Here is a 20,799-nt window from a genome sequence, read left to right as displayed (position 1 = left end):
CGACGCTTGTAGTAAATCGCCTACCAAGGCCACTCAGCTAAAATCTCCAGATCGTCTAATTCAAAATGAATAATCAATCAGCTCAATATGAATGCATATGAAATCTCATGCATTCAATAACAATTCAATCATAAATTCAAATAAGCATATAAACATGCAATATGTGATTTCTTCTAGGACACTCGAATCAATCCGGATTCGAGTTAATCGTCCTATTCCATTCCAAAGTCATCTTATACCTTCTCGTCGTTTCACAATCTTCAATCTGTAAAACAACAAATTTCAATTCAATATCTATTCCAGTTCTACGATCGATAAGTAAGAAAGTCGATACTATACCGGCTCAATCTTCCAAACTAATCGAAGCTGCAATCTCGCAACTCCAAGGACTTCGAATCAATCTAACAGAAGAAGTCACATGATCAATATCGATAGTAAAACCTCATCAAACTCGGTATAATCAAATCAATAGAAACGATATCCCGAAACTCAAACTGACGGCATAACGACTATAAACTGATCAAACCGAAATCGCAGACAGCAGAATATCAATTCAAATTGCTCATATCAATCATCTAACATCATTTCCAAGTCAAACCCAACACATCTCAAAAATCCAAATTTCGAAAATCATAAGAAAATTCATATCAAATCCAATCGTCGATATTTCTCCAAACCGTCTTAGTTATACTATCACAGCTACCTCAAGAACATCCTCTCCGAATTTCAATCAATTCTAAAGACATCCAAAAATTCAAACCTCGTATAAATAAGAGAAACTTACTTCTAAACGGAGCACTCGATGCTGCGATCGCAAATATCAACTTCAGATCAAATTCCAACGGACGGATCGAGTTAAAATCGAAATCACAAAAGCTTGGAAGCTTTTCTCTCGCCTTCAATGGAGATAGGCGACTTGGAGGAGGAAGGGAGGAAAATGAAGAAGACTTAGTCAAGTCTCTAAGTTATAACAAATCTCCTTTTTGCGTTCTAGTCCCTGAAAATTTTGAATTTTTGCAAAATAGTCTCTGATCAATAAAAAGTCGGCTCTTGAATTCTGAAATCACTGATTATCTCAAATAATCTCAATTAAGATAAAAACAGGGCGTTACAGGTGATGACTGCGGCGGTAACCGGCCGAAAACGTGGACAGAGGGGCGGCGGGTTTTCGAGTGCTGCGAGGAAACCTTACAAAAACGGTATCAAAAGATAGGTCTCGTCACGAGGATTCCAGAACTATATTTCTTTTCGAAAATCGATCACAAATGAAGGAGATACGAGCATTTAAAGCGACGGAAAAAGTTTGGAGGGCGAAGATGACGATAAAGGGAGGAGAGAGAAGATAAGATATATATATCTATTTAATATATATTCTGTTTAATTGTGTGTATTCTTTTATTTTATTCGGGGTTAAAACTTGACCCGATTTGAGTTATTTCAACTCCTATGTGATTTATAAATCAAATATGCAATTTAATATCGTCTATAAACAGATATTTATTAATACATATTGGTAACACATAAATTAATTAACATATTAAAATCGGGTCCTTACAGAACAAGATCCTCTACGATGGCCTAATCATAGCACCGTGTGTTGTGGCCTAAAAACGGAACTCTTTTGGGTATTTTGGGCTTTTTGTCCATTTATCCTTCATTTATTTTTGTTTTAAAATCAAAATAAAAAAAAACTTTTGTTTTAATTTTTTTTTTCCTTTTCATGCTTCTCTCATTTTGTGTTTCGTTCAATTTTTTTTAAGAACCTCCAATATACAAGGTTTGAAATTTTTTGTAATTGTTTACCTGTCTAATTTTATTCTACTTTTTTACTAAATTAACTAATTACAACAAAGTCAATGAAAATACTAGTTATATATTATTTTTAATCAATATATATTAATTCATGCAAAGTATATTACTATTAAAATAAGAAAAACATAGAGAGTGTTTTGATAAATACTTATAAAACGTTTTTTATAAAAAAAAATTTTAAAATTTTTATAAAATATTTTAAACTTGTTTTAAGAATAAGTATGTGTTTAGATCTATTCTATAAAAATGTTTACAATTAAAAAGTAATATGTTTTTTTTCCAATTCTAACATTTTTTAAAAATGTTTTACAAAAATTATGTCCAAACGTATAATTTAATTTTTATATATATAAACATTAAAAACATTTTTTAAATATATGTCCAAACGGAGAAAATTGTTCCAAAATCTCTCGATAGTCGATACAATAATTCAATGATATATTTTGACTTAAAAAAATTAAATCTAAACAAAAAAATTAATTAAAATATAAATATTTTTAAATACGAATCTGTAGTATGATCATTATTAAAACTAAAAAAAATGTTCTAATCATCCATATGATTGTGGCCTAATGACAACACTTACCAAAACGGTACCGTTTTCAAACCACAGCACATAGCGCTGTGATTAAGCCACTGTAGAGGATCTATGCCCCCTATATAACACTCTATATACATATATATAACATTATCCTTCTGTACAAAACTTTAAAGTTCTTCGAAATTATAATCGAAAACATGAAACTGATTTCATAACATAATATTTTTTAATTTCGCTTTTCATTATCAATCGATCAATATCTATATCTATATTTATCCCGTCTCAATTATAAAAGTGTGAACGAATGTTAAGTTTTTCTATTGTGTATTGTCAATTTTGTTCTTGGTTTGTACACACTTGATAAATTATGTGAGGATGTTTTTGAAAAATAAATAATTATGACAAGGTTAAATTTCACAAACAATGTGCATATTAAATATTAAATAAGGATTCTGATTTCCAAAAGATTGAAATAATACTTTAGTTTTTATTGTAGATAAAGTAAACATATTTTTTCACATAATTTTTAAAGATTTTTTCGCAAAAATTTTAACTACATACTTATTCAGTTTCCTAAAAGATTGAAAGACCAAATTACGTTGATTTTTATTTGTTCATAGATGAAATGAATATATTTATTCCACAAAATTCTGATGTTTTTTAATATGTGTAAGGACCTATTGAGCTAAATAATTAAATCAAGAGTTCATAAATATATATTATAAAAATATCAGATTTGTAAATGTTATAATATATATATGACTTAAATTACACACTGGTGTTGAAATAAATAAATTCAAATGGAGTCAAGTTTTAATCCAAAATAATAAATAAAAAAACACATCAACACACACATCATATATGTAAAATTGAAATTAAAAAAAATTAACTATTTTTTCCTCCTCATAAAAGCTAAAAATTATAATAATTATTATATGATACGATGTTGCAATTATAGAATAAATATTTTTACAAGAGATGGAGATGGATAACCAGTGTAAGGATCTGTTGAGCTATATATATATATATATATATATATATATACGAATTAAATTACACACCGGTATTGAAATAAATCGATTTAAATGAAGTCAGGTTTTAATATAAAATAATAAATAAAAAACACACCAACACACATATACCATATATCCAGGGGCAGAGCCAGAAATAAATTAAGGGGTGCATGGCTAAAATTTTTAAAATATCAATGTATTTATAAAATTTATATAATATATAAAAAATAATAAATCAATATGGGTTGTGCTATAATCATTTTAGGCTAAAAACATAAAAAAATTTAATTTAAAAAATAAGATATATATATGATTTGGGCAAAAGCCCAGACTTGACATCCCCTCCATCCTCCCATACCTATATATAAACGTTGAAGCTAAAAAAAACTTAACTATTTTATCATTCTCATAAAGTCTAAAAACTATATATAACAATTATTTTACGGGATTATCTTGCAATTAATAAATGAATATTTTTACAAAATATGAAGACGGATAAATCGATTATAGATTTTTGTAACTCAAAATATATGTTTTGAACTCGTAGCCGCTACCTTTCGGTGCGTTCTGGGTAAACCCCCGGACTAACGCAATAGCCTGCAAACTACGTTAGTCAGGTAAACCACACTAGGCAAGCCCTGTGTGACAGACTAGTTCAATAAGGTGTTGGCAGGGAGAATCGAACTCCTGACCTATAACATTGATGTGGCGCTAAAAGCACTAGCAATGTTGACATCATATCAACATCAAATCATCCCTACCTCAAAAAAACTACGAAAATTGGAAAAAAATTAGATTGAAAATTGACTATTTAAGTTTCAGCACATATACTAATACTAAATAATAAAAACAAATATTCTTTTCTCGTTCCTGATTGATCAAATTTCTGTTTGAGACATAAATTTTTTTTTTTACCCATATTCATTTAATAACGTTTCTTACTTGCAACTCATACAGAAAACGAAAAAACAAAAAACATAAAAACTATATATATATATATATATATATATAGCTGAACTCGAATTTGCGACTGAGTACATTTAGTCGTCTCCAATGTGCCAATTGCCAATGGCATCCTACAACACACACGGAAAGAAGCTATATTATAATATCTATAATAATAATAATAATAATAATAACCCCTATAAATATATGGGTTTGAATTGTGATTTGTCCTATTTAACCTCATAATTAAATATGCTTTCCTCCTTCTCTTTCAATAAATTAATTATGCTTTGTTGACTACTAATTAATTACTACTCTTTTCCAATAAATAAATTAATTATGCTTTGTTGACTACAATTCTCTCTTATCTCTTCTATTCCCCTGTTATGCCGACACTTCATTCATCGTTTCTTCTTCTTCTTCTTCTTCTTCATATTTCTTCCTTTTCCTTTTTTATTTATTTTATTTCATTTTATGTTGACTACAATTCTCTCTTATCTCTTCTATTCCCCTGTTATGCCGACACTTCATTCATCGTTTCTTCTTCTTCTTCTTCTTCATATTTCTTCCTTTTCCTTTTTTATTTATTTTATTTCATTTTATTTCTTAAAAATAATTAAATATGCTTTCCTCCTTCTCTTTCAATAAATTAATTATGCTTTGTTGACTACTAATTAATTACTACTCTTTTCCAATAAATAAATTAATTATGCTTTGTTGACTACAATTCTCTCTTGTCTCTTCTATTCCCCTATTATGCCGACACTTCATTCATCGTTTCTTCTTCTTCTTCATATTTCTTCCTTTTCCTTTTTTATTTATTTTATTTCATTTTATTTCTTAAAAAGAAAATGGTCCGTGGAAGGAAGTCTGCTGGAGTTTCTGGCCTCGTTTCCGATGCTACTCAATTCCTTCCCCTTCATGGTTGGTATCATATCATTGTGTCTGGGTTTTTGGTTATTCGTGAATTATTTCTTCTTTCTCTTTTTTACTCATTATTATTCTTTTGAAGTTATCTGTTTGGATCGTTCTTTCTTTTTTTTACGAATTACAGGCCCTGCTAATTCTTGTTCGCTTCGTTATTTGGGCAGCGTAGACAACTGTGAGTTAAGCAAATACCTTCTATTTTTTCCCCGATATAATAATATATATTTTTTTAATTTTGGTGTCCCACTTGGTGTCGCTTCTTTTGAATTTCACTTTCTCTTCTTTGCTTATATATTATTATTATTTTTTATTTTCTAAATTTTTTGGTTTGTCAAGTGAGCGAGCTACTTTTGGATCACTTGTATGTTTTGCCTCCCGTGTGCACGCAGATTTTATTGGGAAGCTCCAAATTTTTGTTGCTCCTCTGGTAAAATTAGGTTGGTTTCGCCAGTTTTGCCATTTGAGCTCTACAACTTGTTAACTATGTGTCGTCTCCTATTGCCGTCTCTTTTCGACGGAAAATAGCATATTTTCTTTCACTTCTTTCGGGGTTAGACTCGATAAAAATCTTGCTACATTTCGAGCTTCTGGCCAAGTGTTTCATACATTGCCTCCCATTGTTCCCAGTCAAGATCGGCCTAAAAATTTTCAACTTTATTTTCTGGGATAGTGATAACGACACTACAAAAAAATTGGCTATTTAGCCACGGTTTAAAAAAACCGTGGATGAATAACCACGGCTTAAAAAACTTAGCCACGGTTTTTATTACCGTGGTTAGTTGTAGCCACAGTTTAAAACACCGTGGCTAAGTTTTGCCACGGTTTTTTAAAACACCGTGGTTATATATTTAACCACTGTTTTTAAAAAACCGTGGTGATTTTATTTAACCACGGTTTTGTAAAAAAACGTGGTTAAATTTAACAACGATTTTAATAAAACCGTGGTTAATCAATTATGGTTTTAATAAAATCGTGGTTAAATTATCAACAATTTTTTAAAACCGTGGTTAATAAACAAGTCGTTCAAAAAAATACTTATCGAATATATTATTTTTTATGAGTAATTATTTTATATAATTATTGCCAAAATTATTATTACAAACATTAAATTATTATTATTGTTATTCCAAATAATTAAATAATATTTTAAAACATGTATTTGTTATTTCTTCCCGTTATATATTAAAAAGTGATTTGATTAAAATTTTTATTTGTACATAATATTATTATATTAGATAGATTAAATAGATTATATATTTCAACGAGAAGGATTAGATAAATTATATTATATTAAGTCCTAAAAATATCTAAATAATTGTAAATAAATAAATTGATACGATAAAAAATAAATAAATATTTTTTAAGCTAAAATTCTGATTTTTTTATATTTAGTTTTCTTGATAATATTTTGAAAAAAAATATTAAATAAATATTGAATGTTATAAAATATTTTTTCATTATTTTAATTTTAACTATGTAAAAATTTATTGAATATTATTTTGATAAAATATTACTTAAGTTCTACTAATATTTAATTTGAAATTATTTTATTAGAAAAACTCATCAAAACACCCATTAAAATCCGCCATAACGAGATATTTGTTTTTTAATAAACAAATAAAAAATTGAAAGTTTAATTAGCCACAGTTTATTCAAAATCGTGGTTGAATAGCCATTATTTTTATTAACCGTGCCTAATTAATCACGATTTTTTTAAACCGTGGTTAAACTAGCCACGATTTTTAAAAACCGTGATTGAATAACCACGATTTTATTTAAACTGTGGCGAAAAATAAGATGAAAATTACAAAACTGTGGCTAAAAGTAACCATAGTTTTTTATTTTGTTCTAATTAACATGAATATTTTCCATATATTATACGTAAGAATTAATTAAATATTCATTCACATGTACTTCTCGTATCCTCCCCCATTTATTATTATGTTTTTGACATTTTTTGTTTCTTTTGTAATAAATTGGTCTACATAGTTTTCCCTAATATAGGTTTATATACGATATTAAAATATTTATTTGATTTCTAGAGCACGTAGGAGTTGAAATAACTTAAATCAGGTCAAATTTTAACCACAAATAAATATTTTGAATACACACATTTAATTATAATAAAATTATTATATTTATATTATGATAAAATATAAATATATATCTATATATATCTTGTCTCTCCACAAAACCATCACTTCCACCGCCTCACACGCTCGATCTCCCTTCCATCTTCATTTTTTTCTTCTTCAAACATTTTCCGTCGATTTAAATCACCATATTTTCGCCGTCGGTTATCGATTTTCAAAAGGGATCATAGCGAGACACATGTTTTTTAATAAACAAATCAAAAATTGAAAGTGTATTTAAACATAATAATTTTATAAGAGAATATGACTAATAAAAAATTTAAAGTTGTTTTTGGTTTTTAACGGACAAAAATGATGAAACTGGTTTTGAAACTAAAATAATATTATTGTTTTAATTAATTTGTATTATCAGAAAACCATTATATCATTTTCTTCATCATAATTTGATTAAAATCAAGTGGACATGTACCAATTAAACCATTAACAAAAGTTCATATACCAATTTGACATTTAACTAATAATTTAAATACCAAATTAATTTTTACTCATTAAAATAATTAAGCCAAATTATTAATTGATGTTTTAAAAATATATATTAAAAAAAATCGATATATAGATGGTATTAAAATATATATTTAATTTTTTTTATGACACATAAAAATTGAAATAATATTGATCTGATCAAATTTTAAACCTAAATATATAAAGATACACAAAATACACACACGTACAGACAAAATCATTTTCTATTTCCTCCCCATCCATTTCACGCAACTTTCTTCTTCTCTCCTTCTCCCATCCATTTTCGTTTCTTCAATTACCCATAACTTCTATGTCGGTGATCGAAATTTAAATCCGAGAGTAGTTCCAGAATTTTTGCGACGAGAGTTAGCTAGTGATACTTGTTTTGTTTGGTTTCCACGCAGCCTGTTCGGACCCATTTCCGACAGTCGCGCCGCCGTTCGCCGCCCCTCGCCGTCTCCGATTGCCGCATACGCTAGGAAAAAGGTGGTTTAGGTATTTTGAAGCTCTATTTCGTAGCTTTGAGCCATATTTCGAAAGTTAGGGTTTTTGAATTTGGCAATTTTTGGTTAATTCGAATTTCAATGATTGTATGTTGGTTGTAGGTGCTATATATATTTGAGCCGATTGGAGCTAACGATCGAATTTTACATTTTTCAGGAATTTATTTCGAATTTCAGATTATTTATATTAGGATTTTTTGAATTATTGCGTTGAATTATAGGATATTTGGGTTTTGGAATGCCTTAGAAATTATTTATAAATTCTGGAAATTTTGAGCATTTATCGGAATTTTCAGAATTAAGATTTTAGTATTTTTCGACCCTAGGATTGAATATTTGAATCGTTTGGAAGTTGATATATATGTTATGATTAATGTGAATGATAATTGCCACATGTTTGGAATAATTAGGATTACACCGAGTTTGTAAAAATTATTGTGGTAATTATTTGACAATTAAAGTATGGATTGATCAGGAACGTCCCAAAAGCCCTTGCTGTATCTGCCCCAAACTCAGTTTGTTACTGTCATTACATGTAACTTGATGTTCAGGTTTCAGTGTTTCACAACAAAAAGGTTTAAGAAGATAAAGAGTGGGAAAAAAGTCTTTATGATAGCCTTCAAGCATTAACTAATGCAAGTGGGGACACTACACTACAAATACTTTCAATTCAAGGTATGAATTCCCAATTCACTAAACAAACCAATGGAATCCCCTGTCTTCACATGGAAGAATATTTTATGCATTGATGCCCTACACAATAAAGTCTTGCATGTGCCATTCAATAACATTGGAAACAACTCATCATTGGAATAATTGGAGGCATGTCAGAGCAAAAGAATCGGCTATTTCATTCGCTAATCATTTAGCATTTTTCAATCTTCTACAACTCACTTTTCTTGAGGCATTTGGAAGACAAACCCACGGCCTAGCTTGGATCACCTCCATCACAACTTGGTTCCCTCTATTCTTAGCTCATTCAAGTGTACTCCATGGGTAGAGTGTTCGGCCATGACCTAGGTGAGCTTATTCCTTTTGTTGTTGTTTCTTGAACCAAGCATAGGTGGTAGAGGCTTGAGCTTGATTCTATTATAGCTTTGATTTGAAGGAAGTTAAATCTAGAAATGTCGTGTCAAGCTAAGCTTTACAAGGCTTGAAACCAAAGGAAAGCTTGAGCATAAGCTTGAAGTGGCTAGACTTTGATCAAAGAGGGTGTTCATCACTTGGCGTGAGATAAGAATGGCACGGCCACTACATCCTAAGCACTTGGTATGATGTCTTATCTCTATATATTCGGTTAAAAGAAATTAAAAATATATACGGGTCTTTCTTTAGTTAGTAGCTAGCTAGTTTGTTAGAATTAAGTAGTATTATATAGTATAATTACTATCGGGTTTTTTTTAATTGAAAGTTTGTTCATGGATATATAAGTAGTGGGTGCGCTCCAATTTTTGTGTGTTGGCCATTTTGCGTCATGTTAAGTTAGTAGAATCTATGGTGGGTGCGCTCTAATGTTATAGATAATTTTGCTTTTCTTTTCTTTTGGTTTCAGGATATCTGCCAGAGTTCCTCTTCATCTTTCAAGGTTCTTGATTTTAATTCATTTGAAATGTAAATTATATTTTGATTTCTTATTAGTTGCAGGTATTATATTGAAGTCGATATATTGAAGGTATTTGATATTTTTTCAAAATTTGTTGGAGCGTAATTTTAAAAAATATTTCAAATAATGGTCTTCAATTATTCATTTCTATTTTTTTTATTCTTTAAAACCGTGGCGGTTCATCTACAATTTGTGCCACGGTTTTTAAAAAAACCTTGGCAATTTTAGCCACGATTTTTTAAAATTCGTGGCTAAAATAACCACGGTTTTATGCAAAACCGTGGCTATGTTAGCCACAGTTTTACATAAAAACGTGGTTATTCTAGCCACGGTTTTTTAAAAACCGTGGCTATATTAATTTAACCACGGTTTTTGTACAAAACCGTGGTTAAATAACCACGGTTTCAAAAACTGTGGCTAAATTAATTTAACCACGGTTTTAACTACGGTTTTGGCCGTGGCTAAATAACTTGTTTTTTTGTAGTGCGAGTTACACAATAGGATGTCTACTATAGAAGAAACAGATGTTGACGAGCCTACAATTATATTATTGATGAATGCATTAAAAATGAATCCTTATGCTCAACTTCTTAAAAGAATGAATCTGCAGTATCCTTCCATAAAAGATTTGAGATTGCATATATGCAAAAATGTTCCTGTTAAATATAATTAGATAACTTTTCCATGAATTTAATAAACGTCTTTGATTATTTAATTAATTAATTAAGATAACAATATTAAACGCCTGGCAATCTTTTATCCTTATCATCTCTACGCAACCAACTCAAAAGATAATACTACACTTATTAAATTTAATGCTCATTCATGTGCACCACGTGCACAGACACTTCCAAATACATGCATGAATTTCATCGAAAATAATTAATTAATTCAATGATGATTCAACTATACATAAGTCTAAAAATAATCCCAATCCACTCAAGAATACTATCCAAATTCTGCATATAATAAATAAAATTCAATTAAATGACATTTCAATTTATATAATATTTAAATTTACAAAAAAATTAAATGAATAAATTAAATATATAAATTAAATGTTATAGACAAAAAAAGAACCAATGAACCGATAAAAAATTAACTCAAATTTTCACATAATTAGTGCATAAACTAACATTTAATAGTTAAATTATATTATTACGTTTATTTTTTAAATAAGAAAAACATTGTCTTCACTAATTTCAAGTATTTAGTGTAATTTAATTTAATGTAATAAAAAATGCAGCCATAAATTAATAAGTCATTATTATAGATATGTATGTCAGTATATAATAATTATTAATTAAATTCATAAATTAATTAAGTGTCTCTAGCAAATACTAAATACAAGATAAACATTAGTTAATGATCCCATTTAATGATATTGATTCAAAAATTATCCATTGTGCTCCAACTTTTAGTTTAATACACAATGCGGCGCATATATTAACAAGCAAATATATATATATATATATATATATATATATATATATATATATATATTTGTGTATATAGTTTACAAAATATTTATTACAAAATTCAATGCGTAAATGAAGTGTCTCTTGACAAATACTAAATACTAAAAAAACATTAGTTAATGATTCCATTTAAAGCTTTTGACTCAAATATTATCTGTTTTGCCCAATTTTTTGTTTACCAATCATTAAAATAATATATATATATATATATATATATATAATGTATATAATATTTGTGTATATAGTTTACAACATATTTATTACAAGATTCAATGAGTAAATGAAGTGTCTCTTGAAAAATACTAAATACGAAAAAAAAAAAACATTAGTTAATGATCCCTTTTAAAGCTTTTGACTCAAAGATTATCTGTTCTGCCCAACTTTTCGTTTACCAATCATAAAAAAAATGATACAAATATACTTGTATAAATATTGCATCAAACGTCGTCATATTCCATACACCAGATTCTTCGTATTCATAATTAAATAATTAGTTACGTGTTCAAAAAATGGAAATCACACCAATTGGAGATCTGCACGAACAAAAAAGAGGCGTCACCATCAAAATATTCGTTCTTCGACAGGGACAAGAGGCACCTACTAAGACGGCAAACAAGACAATGAGAAAGCTGATTTTCATCGACGAACATGTACGTATTTTACTCTATTTGATATACTCGCTCGCAAAAAATATTAAATTCAAAACAAAAGGCCTTTTACATTTGTTATACTACGATAACATCCTCCTTTATTTTTCATAATTTATCATTGAAAATTTTGAAAAAGTATTGATATCGTTGTCGTTTTATTTCTTGTGCAATCATATATTACTTTATAAATTTTTCTCCACAATTATACAGAAAACACGTAACACTTCTGGTTAACTACATCATATTCAGCACAATAAATGGACAAAATTTAATTATCAATCATAATTTCTGTTAGAATATTTTCCAATCAAAATATTAGTGAATAATATTTTAAATTAATGTTATCTTTTTTTTATTTATTTCAATTTGAATGAATGATTTTACTACATTGAAATATAAAAAACAAAAATTAAGGCATCATAGATTAACCAGTTATCTTTATAAATTATTTTATTATAATTATTTATTAGACTTATTATTCATGATTATTAGTTAAAAAAAATCCACCTTTTAATTTAAAAAATTTACAGAGTTCTTTTAATATATTGAATTCTATATTTTACAGATTAAAAACTTTTCAACTTCATAAATATTATTATTTATTTATATATTGTTACTGTCTTTTGGGTTTTATTTTTGGTTTCTTAAAATAATAATAATAATAATAATAATAATAATAATAATAATTATTATTATTATTATTATTATTATTATTATTATATTATTCAAATATACGTATTGAATTTACGTTCAATTTGTTGTTTTTAATTTAAATTTGAAATTTAACGCTTACTTATTTATCCTTCTAATATTTTATCTTATTTCATTTTGAATTTTCATCAATATGTTCATAATTAAACTAATCTTTCGTATTTTTCTTTTGGAAAAAAAAACAGGGTACAATGATTCACGGATTGATTTTCGACAATGTTAATGAAAATTTCCACAATTTATTGGAAACCAACAAGACGCATAGAACCCAAATATGCAAATGTCAACCCCAAGTACGAGTTGTATTTGCAAAAGAGTACCACAGTTGCAGAGCTGCCTCAGCTACTAAAGTTGCCACAGCTAACATTTGAATTCAAGGAATTTGATGCTATCCCAGCCAATCTTCTAAATGGAAAAAATGATCTGCGTAAGTTGTCTCACCACACATAAATTATTTTTTTTCTCATTTAAAAATTAAAAATAGTTGTAATATGTATATTAACTGCAACAAAACAACAAAATGCGTGTAGATGTGATCGGTGTTTTAAACAAAGTCATGTCATTGAGCAATTTCAACAGACATGATAAACCAAAAGGTCAAAGGAGCTAAAAAGAAGGATAACAACACAAATTGCCCCGATTGCATCAAATACTCAAATACGATCATACCAAGGTATACGAAAAAAAAATCCATGATCATGTAAAGTTTTAAAACAAAATAATTATTTACTTGTCTATTAAACATTATTGTTATTATTGACATTGCAAAAATTATTGTCACAATTTTATAAATATTATTATTATTATTATAGTTATTCAAATTAAAATCACAAATTCACAATCATTATATTTACATTTATCTAGTAAAATATAAATATAGTATCATTTGCATAAAGAATTATAAGCAATACTTACTAGTTTTCAAAGCGATTCCTAAAACGGGCTTTGCTCAGCTCGACTCTCACATATACAAAGTCTTCAACAATTTGAAATATGCGAATCTTGCTGAATTGCTTACTAGTATCGTCCCGATGATCCCCCAAAATCCAATAACAAAACCAAATACCATGCAGATATAAAATCCTTTAGTAATGGACTCGTCGTCTTCATGTTCCCGATTATTCATTGCATTGTTGAAGTTTGAATCTTGATGACTGCTCTCATCTTCTCCAGGACAAGATTTGTTGAGTATGGGACGTCCACAAAGCCCGTCATTGTCCGCATAGGCTGATTCATCAAATTTTGTATATCCAGGCGGAATTCTACCCGACAAGTTGTTGTAGGATAAGTCCAAGACTCCTAGAGAACTTAATTCGGAAATGGTTAGCGGAATACTCCCAGAGAGGTGGTTTCTTGAAAGATCGAGGGATCCCAAGTCTTTTAAGTCGCCAATGTTTGGAGGAATTTGTCCACATAAATCATTTCTTGAAAGATTCAAATTAACCAGGCCATCAAGCTTTGTGATCTCAGAAGGAATATCACCAACTAAAAGATTGTTGGACAGATCGATATGTTTAACAAGTAGCAAACTTTTTACATATTCGACCTCTTTTCCTTTCCACGTAATATCCGCACCATCCCGTAAGTTATCATACCATAAGCGAATCCATACGATTTCGGATCAGCAACTGCTTGTTTGGTCATCGCACTAAGATTATACAAGCATTTCGGTATGGGTCCTGAAATCATGTTTGAAGAGAGGTCTAAGAGTTGGATATTTTGTAGTCTACAAATGCTCAAAGGTATTGTCCCATTAAAATCATTCAACTTTACGCTTAGAACAATCAGGCGTGATAATGCATCTCCAATCCAGGTTGGTATATTGCCTGTTAGCATATTTCCTCCAAGTTCAATCAATTCCAACCTCTTGCAGTTTCTCATAGATTTAGGGATTCCACCTGATAAACTATTGTTCACCAAATTCAATGATCTCAGCGATTTTAACGAGCCAAATGAGTTTGGGATTTCTCCAACGATATGATTGTTGGCCAAATTGAGAAAGATCAACGTCATAGAGTTGGCGACACAATTCGGCAGATGCCCGGAGAATAGGTTATCCGAGAGGTCAATTAACATCCACACTTGATTATGGCACAAAAAAGTGACTTGACCTCTAATTTTGTTTCTTGATAGATCCAACACTATCGAACCTACACTTTCGCTTGTAAGCTTGAAAAAGGATTCAGGAAGGATGCCATGTATGTCATTACTTGATGCATTCAGATGCATTAGTCTAGAAGTTGATTTACCAAACCCGTGGGGAAAGGTGTCTGCAATTTGAGAACTCGAGATATCAAGAAATTCTAATCTTCTTTGGAATTGAAGCCATTGCGGGAAACGCGGCCCTGTTTTACATCCGGAGAGACTCATGGCTTTTAGTTGAAATGGAGGAACCCAATGTGGGCTACAATTTACGGTCAACAGTGAGTTAGAAGACAAGTCAAGTATTTGCAGACGTGATAGATTGAACAAATGTTTCTCTGTGATAATGCCTTCTAAGTTATTTGAACCTAAAACTAATTCCACCATCATTGACATGCATCCAATGCTTTCTCCCAGATATCCACTGAACGTATTGTATTTGAGATACAATCTCTCAAGGAACGGAGAAGTTGTAAGATCTGGTATTGTACCAATGAAGTTATTTAACGACAAATCGAGATGAATCAGATGTGGAATATTTAGAAAGCCACTTGCAATGGGGCCATTGAGTTTATTCCTTCTAAGGTTTAGATGGTTCAAGAATGAAAACTTTGAAAAATTTGTCAGTAAACCACTGAACATATTATCACCTAAATCAAGATACTCCAAAGGCCCAGACAAGTTCATCGTCAATTCCGAAATTGGAGCAGTGAAATGGTTCCCGTGCAAACTCAAGTATGTCAAACTACTCATATTTCCAAAGGATTTGGGAATCCCGCATTCAAGGTTATTATAAGAGAGATCAAGATGTTCAAGGAAGATCTGGTCATCAAAACTATCAGCAGAAAGGAGATCTGCTCTATTGTTATATGAGAAATCAATGAAAGTGTAGCTTTTGCTAAAGTTTAAGAACCATTGAAACATGGAAGACGAGATACCACTATTATCGAAGAGGTCGAGGATAGCGAGAGGAGCGGAAGCATTGATCAAAGGAAGAGAAGAAGGGTGGATGCCTTGAATTTCAGAGCCTCCGAAGTCTAATTCTTTGATGGAGGTTAATTTACTAATTGCTTGTAGCCAATTGGATGCGTTTCTGAGTTTAACATCACTAAGGCCAAGAAATTTGAGTGATCCAAGACGAGAGAGCCAATCAAGATTGTCACTATAGAGACCAACATTCCATTTAAAATCAAGATATATCAAATTGGAAAGGTTTCCAATACTCTGTGGAATTCTTCCACTTAAACCAACAATAGAAAGATTGAGATACCGTAATTTCTCAAACGAACCAATGAACTCGAGAAAACTTGAAGAACCAAAATCATTGTAACTGAGGTCTAGGTAAGTCAAGTGCTTCAATTCAAGCAATGAAGAGCTTACCTTACCTTTCAGAACCAACATTGATGGACCCCCCAAATTCAAATGTGTTACGTGATTTGTTCGGTTATGGCAGTGAACACCTCTCCATTCGCAGCACTCCCTTCTATTATTTCCGACCCCCCAAGAAGAGAGTCGACCATATTCATCAACAAGCTCGTCTTTGAACCGAAGAAGAGCTTGTCTCTCCCTCTCAACACATCTGATGCTACTCGAATAATGCTGCCCAACAACACCTCCTAATTTTGCTATTATAAGAATAGCAGAGAAAAGATGAAGAAGATTGAGGATTTTGTTTTTCACAGTTGGTATGGAAGTATGGGTTCAAAGTACAAATAGGCTTCAAATACATGAGAAGTTCCCTCTCGTTAACGTTCAATAAAATAATTTTATGATTTATGAATAAAAAAAAGTTATATAAAAGGAAGTAAATTTACTCTATAATGTGAATAGCAAAGATACATACATGCATTTGGAACCCGAAAGTCCGGCCTCCGCCACTGATTCGAAACAAAAGTCTTGAGATAATATAAGAAAAAGTCTTGAGTGAATTGATGAGTCGATCTGGAGTTTTAAAAATCAACACGTAAGACTTGACTAATCTATTATCATTAATATAAGATTGGAGTAGAAAAAATAAAAAAATAAAAAAAAGGTTATTGGAAGACTTGACTCGAGATTTTCATGACAATCGGAGTCAAAAGGCCACCTTCTATTCCATAAACATTAAAAGTTGTTCACATGATCACATCAATAATAAGAATAAATGTTTTGTTTATCATATCAATATAATTTTTGGAGCGGTCATTTGAAATTAGCCTCTGTAAAATCACGAGATCATTAAAAACTCTCTATAATCGTTAGTTTCCCGTGTTTTCAAATTTTGAGCACAAACACTCTGAAACTCATACAGACAAGAGAGTGAATGCTCAAAATTTAAAAACATGGGGTGTATGTGCTCAAGATTTGAAAACACGTGGAGTTAATTAGTATATCATTATTTTAATATGAGATTTTAGCAATATCGAGATTTCAAAAGGGTGATGTATGCAATTAACCATTTGAAATGACTTTGTATTATTATTTATTTTAAAATCTATTATAATGATAAAAAAAAATTCAAGTATTTAGAATCCATCATGATCAAATAGATTTACCCAAATCAATCAATGAATTTGTAATTATGAATTTGAAATCCTCAACTTCAAATTTATCAATAATCCAAGTGCAGCTAGCCATGACTATTAGTATTTGGATTTTAAAACATCAAATTATTTCTGGTAGAATTACACTTTCAACACTCGAGACAATTATTAGGGGAAATTTTACCGAAATAATCGATGATCAAGCTCAGTAAAATGACCAAACACCATGTAACTGAAAATGTAATGCATTTTTTTTAACTAAGAAAATGTTATGCTTTTTTTTTTTACTAAGAAAATTAAATGTTATGCTTAAAATTGGTGGTTGAAAAAATTGGAGAGTCTTCGTATTGTTGTCTTTGTTATATTTAAAAAAATCAAGCATATATATGTGTACGTGTACGTGTACGTCTTGTTTTCCGAATTGAAAGCTTAAGGCATCGAAAGGTAATATGAATAATGGATGAAGTCGAGGACAGTCCTCATGAGCGGATTTAGGATTTCATCTTTGGGGCCACTTACAAAACATTGATAAAATATTAAAAGATAAAAATAAAAATTACACTGCTTTTAACAAATATATTTTTAGCTAAAAGGAATTCGACGTTTCTTAAAATTTTCAAAATTTTCAATAATATCATCAATACAAAGATTTTAATTGGAAATTGTTTCTTTCGATAAATATCATCAATGCATTCGAGAGAAAATCATCATTCATTTTGCTCTCAAGCCTATTTTTGACCATATTCATAGCTGATAATGACAGTTCTGTTGTAGCTCTAAAAATTAAAAGAATGAACACAAACATTATCACCCTAAAAACAAGGTCGTGTATAGCATCTTTTTTAGTTTTAACCAACTATTGACACAAATAAATTAAATCTAAGCAGTTGATCAAGACAATATTACAAATACTAAATTCTAAAATATCAAAATCTAGCAACTGATGTGATTTTAATTAAGTAGAACAATATTTTCAAAAAAATAATTAAGTAGAACAATGAAAATCTAAATGAAGGTTATTTTGTTTGCTCCTAGTTATTTTTGTTCAATCCAACAAAAAAATTCTGATTAATTAATAGTTTGCATGAATCCCAACAAAATCTAGACAAAACCATCTTCATTCACTACTCGCCTCTTACTTTTAATTTCTAAAATTTGATTACAAAACTACTCAATTTTTTATTTGGAGAGTGGGAAATATTTATTAATATTTTTTCACGTAAAGAAGATTGATTAAATATATACATATAATATATATATATACATATATATACATATAATATATATATACATATATATATATATATAAATCATTGAAATGAGAACGTAGCTCATAATGATAAAAAAAATTAGAATTCAATCCAAAACATTAACCGAACAAAATCTAAAACAATTCAACCAAACAAAGTCAACAGAAAACAGGTATATCTGTGTTGGGATCGGTTCAGAGGGTAGAGGGGGGGTGAATACACTCTGAAACTTTTCTTCTTCTTCTTTAAAATGATCAAGTGAGGTTTAGTTCACTTAATCAGTTTTCTCAACTTCTAAAACGTTTTGAACAACTTTAAATAGTGCGGAAATAGTTCAGAGGTTTTAGTGATGCAAAGTTTATAATGCAATGTATGAGCAGGATGTAAGATAAATGGCAGTAAATGCTAAAGCACGATTTTATGGAAGTTCGAAGGCTTAATCCTTCTACGTCTCCCCTTCTTCCACTTAGGAAGGAATTCACTAGAAGACTTTGGTTATTACAACGTCTTGTAATACACCCACTTCAGACTTAGGACTTATCCAATGCCTAATCCGAAACTCCTAGATTTACACAGATAAGATTCTCAGTTCTTATCAGACTGGTGGAAGCTTTCAGAGCAGCTTCAAGTCTCTTCAACACTGAGTATAGTTGAGTTGAGCTTCTCAGACTGCAGAGCGGTCGAGAGGCTTGAAAACCCTAGGATGATCCTTGACGATCAGATATGTGAACTGTAGGCGAGGGTTTATTTGAGCAGCAGATGAATGATCTTGTAAGTGTGCTCAGGTATATCAGATGAGGACTTCTGATATTAGTCAAGTGATTGAAATTTTTCTGAGTTGCTTGTCTCTCTTCGTTGTCTCGTATCACTTGTTGTTGTTCACGTTGTATATTTTCTTTTTGAGCAATCTTCCCTTTATATAGGTCAATCATCAACGTCTTTATTTTGAACGTTCTGATGCTGCATTGAATGCACATTTAATGCTCATAAATGCATTGATGATTCTGCATGAGGATCGTACACTGCAGACAACTTCCAGGGTCCAAAACTGGAATAAACGGTCGAATGCTTTATCTGCAGTCATTCTGTGTTTTTGCCATTTTGGTACAACCTGTTGTCTTGATTTGCAGGAGTCAACAAATCTTCTGAAACGCCGGTTCTGCTTTTAATAAAAGATCCTGCAAAGAACATCTTGTCACAGGTACTTGTCTCGAGATATCTAGATAGGCAGTTGGCATTCTACCGGTAGAGATATTTGTCCTCTGCTGGTTTGAATAACCAGTCGATAAGCTTGTGACTTCAACCGGTCGAGAGATAAAGGCGGTTGACAAGCTTCCGGTAGATAGATTTATCCTCTGCTGGTTTTGATAGCCAGTCGATAGGCTTGTGACTTCAGCCGGTCGAGAGCAAAGGCGGTTGACAAGCTTCCGGTAGAAGTTGTAGTAGATTCCTGAAATACAATGGTTGGCAGCACATTCCTATACAATGAGTTGTTGTTTGTTATCACCAAAATATCGGATTCAACAATTTCCCCCTTTTTGGTGATGACAAAACTTAAGTGCTCCAAGAACAATATGAAAGCATTAAAATGAACTTCATTGAGAGAATGAATTTCATTAAGTACAATAAGCATTTTTATTACACCTACAGAAAAAAATAAGATGCGGCTGCGATAAGTAAAGAAGAGATAAGTTGTTCATCTTTTGAACCAACTGGCTCCTCCTGACCTATCGCCTTCTCTTCTTCTTCTGTCGGCTTCTTCTTTTCTTCTGGACTCTTCTTCACGTCTTCTTGCCTCTGCTGCTCTACGTTGCTCTTCTTCCCCCTTTTTGGCATCACCTTGGTTGAGCCGAAGGATGACCTCAGTGAGTTGAGTGCCAATGCAGGCTTGCATAGTGTCTATTTTTGCATCGATTTGAGCAAGTAGAGTGGCTTGCATAGTGTCCATCCGATCATTCAACTGCTTATGAAGGCGATTTTCGGATCGGATAACTTGTTCGGAGACGGTAGAGAGCGTGTTGATTTGAGTGCGATGATGATTAGTGATCTCTGTGGACAGACGAGCAAGGTCTCGAGACACGGTCTCG

The 20,799-nt window shown here is 30.6% G+C and overlaps 1 protein-coding gene and 1 pseudogene across 23 annotated transcripts; one reads left to right on the top strand and one right to left on the bottom strand.

The window, feature by feature from the left end:
* Positions 1 to 4,888: 4,888 nt before the first annotated feature.
* Positions 4,889 to 13,169, top strand: LOC140863207 (uncharacterized). 23 transcript variants are annotated; one of them, XM_073266464.1, is made up of 9 exons: positions 4,889 to 5,235; positions 5,366 to 5,413; positions 5,628 to 5,675; positions 8,258 to 8,348; positions 8,459 to 9,376; positions 9,465 to 9,625; positions 9,909 to 9,941; positions 12,022 to 12,087; positions 12,984 to 13,121. In XM_073266464.1, the coding sequence occupies exons 1-5, from the start codon at positions 5,163 to 5,165 to the stop codon at positions 8,568 to 8,570; spliced, it is 372 nt and encodes a 123-aa protein (XP_073122565.1). In that variant the 5' UTR covers positions 4,889 to 5,162; the 3' UTR covers positions 8,571 to 9,376; positions 9,465 to 9,625; positions 9,909 to 9,941; positions 12,022 to 12,087; positions 12,984 to 13,121. The 23 variants fall into 23 exon arrangements, with proteins under 23 accessions (XP_073122565.1, XP_073122583.1, XP_073122580.1 ...); XM_073266482.1 differs by lacking the exon at positions 5,628 to 5,675 and having other exon boundaries at positions 8,258 to 8,339; positions 8,908 to 9,376; positions 12,984 to 13,169; XM_073266479.1 differs by lacking the exon at positions 5,628 to 5,675 and having other exon boundaries at positions 8,908 to 9,376; positions 12,984 to 13,169.
* Positions 13,138 to 16,629, bottom strand: LOC140861672 (receptor-like protein EIX2; annotated as a pseudogene).
* Between the last annotated feature and the right edge of the window lie 4,170 nt (positions 16,630 to 20,799).

Source organism: Henckelia pumila, chromosome 4, assembly GCF_033568475.1.
Source record: "Henckelia pumila isolate YLH828 chromosome 4, ASM3356847v2, whole genome shotgun sequence".
In the NCBI taxonomy this organism is placed as follows: Eukaryota; Viridiplantae; Streptophyta; class Magnoliopsida; order Lamiales; family Gesneriaceae; genus Henckelia; species Henckelia pumila.
The sequence above is the reverse complement of the archived record's forward strand: the minus strand, read 5'-3'. Positions and strand labels throughout refer to the sequence as shown.

Bases quoted from the DNA above. Each gene is read 5' to 3' on its own strand.
- LOC140863207 (XM_073266464.1), top strand. From the start codon at position 5,163: ATGGTCCGTGGAAGGAAGTCTGCTGGAGTTTCTGGCCTCGTTTCCGAT. The intron at 5,236-5,365 runs GTTGGTATCATA...TACGAATTACAG, and splicing joins TCAATTCCTTCCCCTTCATG to GCCCTGCTAATTCTTGTTCG. The intron at 8,349-8,458 runs GTATTTTGAAGC...TGTTGGTTGTAG, and splicing joins CTAGGAAAAAGGTGGTTTAG to GTGCTATATATATTTGAGCC.